General features: G+C 33.6%; 1 protein-coding gene across 1 annotated transcript; it reads right to left on the bottom strand.

Annotated features, from left to right (window-relative positions):
- Positions 1 to 5186: 5186 nt before the first annotated feature.
- LOC139844363 (large ribosomal subunit protein uL2my, C-terminal part-like) lies at positions 5187 to 8462 on the bottom strand. The gene is made up of 3 exons (XM_071834585.1): positions 8308 to 8462; positions 6792 to 6900; positions 5187 to 5870 (listed from the first exon to the last, which is right to left on the bottom strand). The coding sequence occupies exons 2-3, from the start codon at positions 6886 to 6888 to the stop codon at positions 5386 to 5388; spliced, it is 582 nt and encodes a 193-aa protein (XP_071690686.1). The 5' UTR covers positions 6889 to 6900; positions 8308 to 8462; the 3' UTR covers positions 5187 to 5385.
- Between the last annotated feature and the right edge of the window lie 647 nt (positions 8463 to 9109).

Genomic DNA, 9109 nt, shown 5'->3' with positions numbered 1-9109 from the left:
TAACATTATTATTAACTTTATCATATTAATATTATAAGTATTATTAATAATATTACCAAATTTGTCATTTTAAGTATTATTAACACTATTATGATTATGATTATTATTATTATTAGTTTATAAATATTAGAACCTTTATTATTAACATAAGTATATTATTAGTATTAATATCATTTTTTAATTAGTAGTATTATTAATATTGACAAAAGTATTATTATTAATATTATCACTTTTATTAATATGATTATCATTAACGAGTACCATTATTAATAAAAGTTAATATAATCATTACTAAAAAATATCATTACTTTAAAGATGTATATTTTTTTTAAACTATTATTAATACTATCATTATTATTATTAAGAAAATTATTATTTTTATCATTATACTTATTCTAGTATTATTATAACTAAATTATGTAAACAAAAGATTACTTATATAAAAAGATATATAATATAACACTTAACTATATTAAAATTATTATTTATTTAAATAGATAAAATAACATACAATTTATTAATATAAAAACTATATCATTAATAATAATATATATAAATTTGTTCGATTACGATTATATGTTTTAATATAAATATAAATAATATAGGTTCGTGAATCCGAGGCCAACCCTGCATTGTTCAAATATCGTCATATGTATTTTTACTACAAAATACAGTATTGTGAGTTTCATTTGCTCCCTTTTTAAATGTTTTTGCAATATATATTTTTGGGACTGAGAATACATGCGCTGCTTTTATAAATGTTTTACGAAATAGACACAAGTAATCGAAACTACATTCTATGGTTGGATTATCGAATCTAATATGCCCCTTTTTAGCTTGGTAGCCTAAGAATTAGGGAAATGACCCCTAATTGACGCGAATCCTAAAGATATATCTATGGACCTTGACACATTCCATTCGGGTTACGAATGCTTTAGTACTTCGATGATCATGTCCGATGAGAGTTCCGGAATAATGGGGATATTCTATATGCATCCTGTTAGTTCGGTTATCAAGCGTTCACCATATGAATGAATTTTATCTCTATGCAGTTTGCGAAATGCCTGATCTGAGATGTACATTTATGGAAAAAATGAAATCTTGTGGTCTATTAAAATGATGGAAATGATCGATTATGATAAACTACTGAACTCACCAACCTTTTGGTTGACACTTGAAAGCATGTTTATTCTCAGGTATGAAAGAAACCTTTCGTTGTGCATTTGCTCATCTTAGAGATATTACTTGGAGTCATTAATGACATATTTCAAAAGAAGTTACATTCGAGTCGTTGAGTTCATCAAGATTATTATTAAGTCCATTATAGTAGAATATATTATGAAATGGTAGGCATGCCGTCAACTTTCGATGAAATGAAAGTTTGTCTTTGTAAAAACGAATGCAGTGTTTGTAAAATGTATCATATAGAGGTCAATTACTTCGCGATGAAATCAACTATTGTGAATCGTTTATAATGTATATGAACGGGTCCTTTCACCCCAAAGGTCGCAAGTCTTCTTCTGTGACTAAATAACATGTGTTTGGTGTTAGTTTCATGTTGGTTGGTTTTATCTCATGTTTTGTTTAGGTATCGGCCTTTGTTTGTTGGATAGGGTCATTTGGCTAGTTTGCTTTTGATGTTGTCTTTTGTTGGTGTAATCCTATATAGCTTTAGTTTTGTGGTTAGTTTTAATTAGTTGTTTTGTGTATTGTTTGTCTAGGCTCGCTTGTTGAATAATGTTCGCTCGTCTCACAAATTTCGCGTTTCAGTTTTCAATTTACAGTCGCGTTTCAGTTTTTATTTTTACGTTTCAGTTTTTGATTTTCCGTTTCACGTTTCAGTTTTCGTTTCCCGTTTCGCAATTCAATTTTTAAATTTTACGTTTCAATTTACAATATTGTGTTTTAGTTTTCAATTTTGCATTTCAGTCGATGCAAATATATTTGATCTAAAAAGTAACTTATAATATATTTACAATTATTATTGACTTTTTTTTTTTTGGTGATTATTCAAATACAAAATATTTAAGCACTTTAGTGACTATTCTTTAAAAGTCGTGGTTAGAAAATTCATTAAATTAATTAAATCACTTAACTAATAGCGCATTGCGTTTATTAATAAATTAATATATATATATATATATATGTCAATGTCAATTAGCATTAGAACTAGTAAGATAGGCTGATGCGGCGAGACCATTCGAGTTACATATTCATATTCAACGTAGTGTTATGTATTTACGGAATTAAAAAGCGTTGATGCAGGTGTGTTTAGATACACGTGGTTAGTACCTAATATGCCTAATGGCCTGTGCGTTTTTAATGTCAGAGAAATCACGTAAAAAAAGAGGACGAAACCATCGATATGATATAGGTAGTTAGGTTGTTTATTGTATGTGTATATATATGTATGAAAGATAGCTAGTATGCCTAATGGCCTGTGCGTTTTTAATATCAGAGAAATCACGTAAAAAAAGAGGACGAAACCATCGATATGATATAGGTAGTTAGGTTGTTTATTGTATGTGTATATATATGTATGAAAGATAGCCCGAATGTTTAGCGTTTTTTAAAAAGCGTCCGTTTCGCGTGTAGTTAGTTGTGTTGTGTTCGTAAAATTATTTTGAGTAGAACTGTCGTACGGTAAAAATTTAACCCGCGGCGAGCGGGAAAATAGGGTCCGCTAAAAAATTGGGTGGAGTTAGTTTAAGTTTATTTAATAAAATATTAGTTTTAACATTTTATACTCCTGAAAAAGCTGCAAATTAGATAATAGTTTAGGGGCCAGTTTTGTAATTTGTTCAGTTTTGTAATTTGTTTGATTAATGTCGTTGGGAAAATGTGGGATGGAAAAAAAGACATATTTAGCCATGATATTTAGTATACGAGGATAAATTGTACGATTATGATGATATACATACATATACATACATATACTACAATATAATTAAGTGTTAAATCGTCAACAATTAATTTGAATGATTTAAAAGTTCTGAATAAATTTGATTTTGAGTGACAATATGTTTAAAAGATTATTTTGAATAAACAATATAAATGAGGTACAATTTCATTATGAACCTTTCATATAAATATAAACTTTAATATAGTTATTTGAAAGGTGTTCTTGATATAATATAAGGAGGATATTACATAAAATTTAAGTATTTAGTGATTAGGAGAGTTTTCAACTCCGAATGGTTAAGAATGCTGAATCATTGAACATCATATATTATTTAAAGGTCAGAAATAAACGCACCGCATTCGGTATTTGATCATTTAATTCCTACCGGATGTATTAGACTGAGACTAGATGACATATTCGGTCAACTAAACTACATGATACTTTAGGACTTTTTTTTGGGAACTGCAGACATTTTTTTATAAAAAAAGACCACACCCTCCTAGCGAGGCACTAGAAAGGGGCCTCAACAATTACAATGGATTGACAAGCGATGAGTTCCAATTACATGATACTTTAGGACTTAAAAAGTAACTTAGAAAAGGTTGGTTTTTTTCACATGTTAAACACAACCAATTTCCCTCTGTTCTGTTATATCTTACCATTACATGGGGTAATTTGACGATCTGGGTCACTAAGAAATTAGCTTAAAGCTATACTTGTCTAATGGTCGAACATGTCAACAAGTCAAAGTTGACACCAATAAACACCGAGCCTTTGACCGAGTGGTATGGGAGGCTGAACTTTGAGAACTTCGTCCCGAGTTCGAATCCTAGGAGAAGCAAACTTTGAGGAGTTTCCTGGGTTTAAATCTCCTTGGGGGGTTTTCTCTTCCGGTTTCCGGTTGGGTTTTCTCTGTAGCGTGAGTGGGTGGCAATGATCGCGACCGTAGTTCAGTCCTCCTGTGTGATGCTGAAATAGCCGTTAAAAAAAAACTGAAACCGATAAAAAAAATCACAATTTTCGTTGTTGTTACCGTGGTCATACACTCAACTCCCCAAAAATGTTATCGCACAACACCCCATAAGGGGCGTTGTGGCCTGTGGGTGATCGATTACTTGACATGTCAAACACCAAGAGTATATGTTGTGTAAAAGTGTAGATTGGCAGGGACACCTTAACCCTGTGTTGCCTTTGGCAACCCACCAAGCCAACCCCGTAATAGCCGGATGCCTGTAAATCACCTCCACCGAATACCCCATGAGTGGCAAGCACGAGCCTAACCCGAAGGCATACTCCGGGGGAATTGCTCCCCCCGGGACTCGAACCTGCGCCATTTTGTGTAAAGCTTCCAAACATGGGGCCCCAGCTTCAAAGGGACGGGTACCGTTGAAGCACAGCTTCTTTGGTACCAAGAGTATATGTTTATTATATGCATTAATGGTATATTTGGATTAACAGAGATCATCCAAATCTTTACAATGAAAAAGGTGCAAATAACAATGAAGATTCTAGACCCAGTGAACCTGCTGCTGCAGATGGAGGAGGTGGAGGCGGTGCTGGAAGACAAGCTGCTACAGGTTTAGATCATGCTTGAGCGGTTTAGAAAAAGAGAACGACATCGTGTATAACTAGGAGATGACAATTTGACAGTAAAGGTTTTGGGTGTTGTACTTTATCAAGCCTCGGTGTATTCGTTAAATACATTAAAAACTTATTGCATAAGCAATGAGACTAGGTCGTGGCCTCATGTTGAGATGCATTTAAACTTGACGTTTTCAAGTTTACTACAAATACATTCTGGCGGTTACTCATTCGACTTTCATTTGGTGCAAACTCATCATTATCGCACTGTGCCGATCTTGAATATGTATTGTAAAAGTTTAATAGTAATAACTTCACAACATAACAAGCTAGCAAGGCCACCTTTGATCATCTGCTTTATTAGTGTTTTAAATTTTGGATAAAACTATTTGATTTGATAAATACAACTTCAGAAAAATACCCATATTTTCAACTACATATTCATCCGACTGTTTCAAAGTAGGGCCAAATATCCTATAAAAAGTGGGGTTGATTCGTACACCACCTATTTTTAGGCATACACCACCAAACATGCTTTATACTGTTGTAAAGTACAACACTACAACACTGTAAAACAACTTTGGTGGTGTACAGCTAAAAACAAATAGGTGGTGCACGAATCACTCCCCATAAAAAAGAAAAAAGATAAAAACAATCTATATTAACTGCAACTTGTTCAGAAAACTCAAAACTCTTAAATCCAGTCAATCCCTACTGGATGTCAAACCATTATACTCAGCGAATAACAATATGAACTATTTGAATAGCCTAAAGTCCAATATACGAGTATTATTGATTGTAGACTACTACAAACAAGATCAAAACTCAAAACAACTTGAAATGTTTGCACCCAGGTGAAAAAACAATCTTTAAAAAAATACCCACAAAATTTGATCATCAGCTTATTTCCTCTTCTTTAGTGGGCCAGTTTTGTATCCACTCTTACTCGGTTTCCCCCAAGGAGAAGTCGAAACCCTACCTCTACATCCACTACTCTTACTTTTACCCTCACCACCACCATGGGGATGATCCACCGGGTTCATAGCCACTCCTCTTACCGTAGGCCTGCGCCCTAGCCACCTACTATTACCTGCCTTCCTCAGCTTCTTGGTTGCATGTTCAGGGTTCGACACCACACCAATCGTTGCCCTGCATTGAGAATCAATCAATTTCTCAACACCAGAAGGCAACCTTATTAAAGTCAGTTTAGATGCGCTCGGTTCCTTCAAGATTTTGGCAGATGTGCCAGCAGCACGAACTAGTTTCCCGCCTTGACCTGGGTTCATCTCGATATTGTGAATTATGGTGCCGATTCGCATCATAGATATGGGCATGCAGCTGCCAACTTGTGAACTGATGTCCAAAGAGAACATTGGGTTGTAAGAAGCTGTAATAGAGATAATCATTAGGAATGAAAATATATAGAGAGAAGGATAAGAAACTATAGATACGGATTCTGACACATTTACATACATTTGGTTAATTTGAAAATTTATTATTTTTATGGGGTCAATTTGGTTGAGCTAACAAATTTCAATATAAAAGAAACGGGTTGAATTGGTTAAGGAATCTATAATGTATTCAAATGCATATAACCTCATCAATCACTTCCTAAATTACATAGGGTTGTTTACTTTTTTTCTGAAGTTGCCTCTATTTCCATTTGCCTCTTAATGGGGAGGGCTATCTGATTCTATGTCTCCCAGAAACAGACCAATTTTCAAATTAAGTGGTAGATTAAGTGACAAAGAAACAACAATAACAATAACAGATTATTAAGTGTAACCATGTTAAGTATCTATATTAAGATGTTTGTTTTTTAAGATGTTTTGTCTAAAGATCTGCGGACCATGTCTGTAAAGAAGATGTGGTCCAAGGTCTGTATGCTGAATACTGAAGACTGTTAGTTTTGATGTCTGCAAAATAACTTAATCTTGTCTGCAGCACTTAGAAGCATATTTCTAAGTCTACGAGGCTGAGGCTGCAGATATAATAAGACATTATTTTATCTTATGTCTTCAGAAAAAAAAACAGTCTGAAGTAAAAAATATATGCGGGCGCGTAGACATAAGACATAATAAGATCTGCAAACTGAAAAACAAACAACACCTAAGTATCTATATGAAGTATCTATATTATCTATATTAAGTATCTATATTAAGTATCTATAAAACCTGATATTATAAGTAGAAACCCCAATATTATAAGTAGAAAACGCTTGTGTATCAACCCGGCCTGTTGCCAACCCGCCCATTTAGACACCCCTGGTAAATACAGTATCAGATGTCTGTGTAAGAGAGAAACACACTGGAAGAAGAACTAAAAGCACGCTGGATTGGAGATTGGTGGACCAGCTTGCCAAATAAAGCTGTAGAAGCAACACGAGCTCTAGATAACATTGCCATTGCAGTTGGTTCCTGCATAGATTAAGTCGCCATATATAAGTATAAACTGACATAAGACGTCCACTGCTCAACAAAACGTAATGATCCCTTCTGCACGAAATCAAAACTTTCCATATAACAAATTGATACTAATTCTGAGATGAACAGCATCCACCACACTTTCTCAGATATCACAGTTCCTAATGTACACTATCTAATGTACCAACCTTCACCATACATATTTACGCGATATGTAATCATATTCAATATTTTAACAGCTAATTCTATATCAGGATAATCTTAATATTTTAGGACATGATGTTATTGGCAGAACCGTACACTTCACTCACTGATCATTGATTAAGTCTTGTACCTGCCTCGATCACCATTATTGTCCTACTATAGAGCAAAATTCTGGCCCTTACCCTCTCTTCATATATTTCATGGTTGTTGAACTAGGTTAGTTGCAAATTCATGTTAGACACTAAAACCTTGCTAATATTTCGATTCCTTGAGTTAAGACATAACTTTTAAAATCTCAAAAAAATGACTGTAAATGAAAGAATTGTGAAAAATACTGGTAGCACTGGAACCAGCAATAAAACTTGGGTGTGAGTCTATGTACACAACTTAAAGCATGATTAGGGCCACATAATGTATATCACACTTTATTTACATGAATGTTCATGACTACGGTATGTTAAATAAGGCACGTTTGTACCTCTTACATTCGATATTCGATTGCAGCGCCATCAAATACTCAAATAGCAATGTCGTTATATCCAATTATATGATCTGCTTCTAACTATCCTTGACTTGAGTTAAGCGAAGATCAGAGCTTTTTCCCATTCAAATATATTATGCTTACAATATGCCTAATACATTAAGGCCAATAGCTAGGGTGATGATTCGTACACCACCAATTTTTAGCCGTACACCACTAAACATGTTTTACAATGTTGTACAGTACAACATCATAATGCATGTTTGGTGGTGTACGGCTAAAAACTTTCATGGCTAGCCTAGAATTACAAAAATTTTCATTCGTTACTTAATTATAAACAACTTTTATTTTACATATCTAAGAACCTATTCACATAATGATATCCAAAATTTCTATTTCAATGTGATAAATGCCGCATATTTATCTAAATTAAATTATAACTTATGAGCTAACCTGTATACGCATCAGCAACAACTAGACACACATATCAAATGAACACAATATTATGATGTTAGCAGGTCACTAGTTTCACTAAAAGAAGTGAAAAGTTACAAGTTCTCTTTGAGTTACAAGATAATGTAGGCATAAGTATACATACAGTGATACAGATATAGATACATACATATACGTGCGTGTGAAATAAATGTAATACCATGTACAAATCAACAGACCCAGAAAAAACAGATTAGGGTTTTAAAATGAAAGAAATGAATTACCTTGACCTTGTTGAATCGCTGTGTATGGCGATACGTGCCCGTGAATTGATTCGATCGACTTATTAAAGGTATCAAATTCTCAAAAAGTTATACGGAGTATATTGAAATTAGGGTTTTACAGGATAGAGTAAAAGCAATAATGTACATAATAAATCAGCTTTAAAAATATAGATTAAAATGAAATGAATTATTACCAATACACCTAAAAAAAAAAAACCATTACACCTAAAAAGCCATTAAAAAAATAAGAAGACCTTCAATCCTATATTTTTGGATCGGATTCGAGCCAGTTAAATAGGTCTAAGGCCAGATATTGGGATGGTTTTTAATTTTTTTCAGGTTAGGGTCCGAATTGTTTTTTCACACAAACTCGATTACCCAGACCGTATACTCGAAAAAACACCTGGATCCATATAATCGGCCCGTAAACTAGATAACACGGTCCGTAAAATCGATTACTCGGCCCGTATAACCGATTACCTGGCCTGTATACTCGAAAAAGACTTGAATACGCGTGAGAAAAAACGTTTAGCCGATAATTCGTAAATAAATGGGGACCGAGATACACTTAAGAAAAGCCGTCTACTCGCTAGTTAGTAACAATAGGGAACCGACGGGTCCGGGTCATGATTTTGGGGCAGGTTCTTTTAATCAGTTTCAAGTATGAGATTATCTAAACCCGATCCAATGTCATCTCTACCTTTGTTCCTAAATTGGATTTTTCGTTCCTAAAAAAGCTATTCGTTTTCGAAGGTAGAAAAATTTACTCTTTTATTCTTATTATTTCATTTATAATTAAATT

Source organism: Rutidosis leptorrhynchoides, chromosome 4 (genome assembly GCF_046630445.1).
Source record: "Rutidosis leptorrhynchoides isolate AG116_Rl617_1_P2 chromosome 4, CSIRO_AGI_Rlap_v1, whole genome shotgun sequence".
In the NCBI taxonomy this organism is placed as follows: Eukaryota; Viridiplantae; Streptophyta; class Magnoliopsida; order Asterales; family Asteraceae; genus Rutidosis; species Rutidosis leptorrhynchoides.
Note: the sequence above shows the minus strand (reverse complement) of the source record. Positions and strands in the feature narration are given on the sequence as shown.

Bases quoted from the DNA above. Each gene is read 5' to 3' on its own strand.
- LOC139844363 (XM_071834585.1), bottom strand. From the start codon at position 6,888: ATGGCAATGTTATCTAGAGCTCGTGTTGCTTCTACAGCTTTATTTGGC. The intron at 5,871-6,791 runs GTGTGTTTCTCT...TCTCTATTACAG, and splicing joins TGCTTTTAGTTCTTCTTCCA to CTTCTTACAACCCAATGTTC.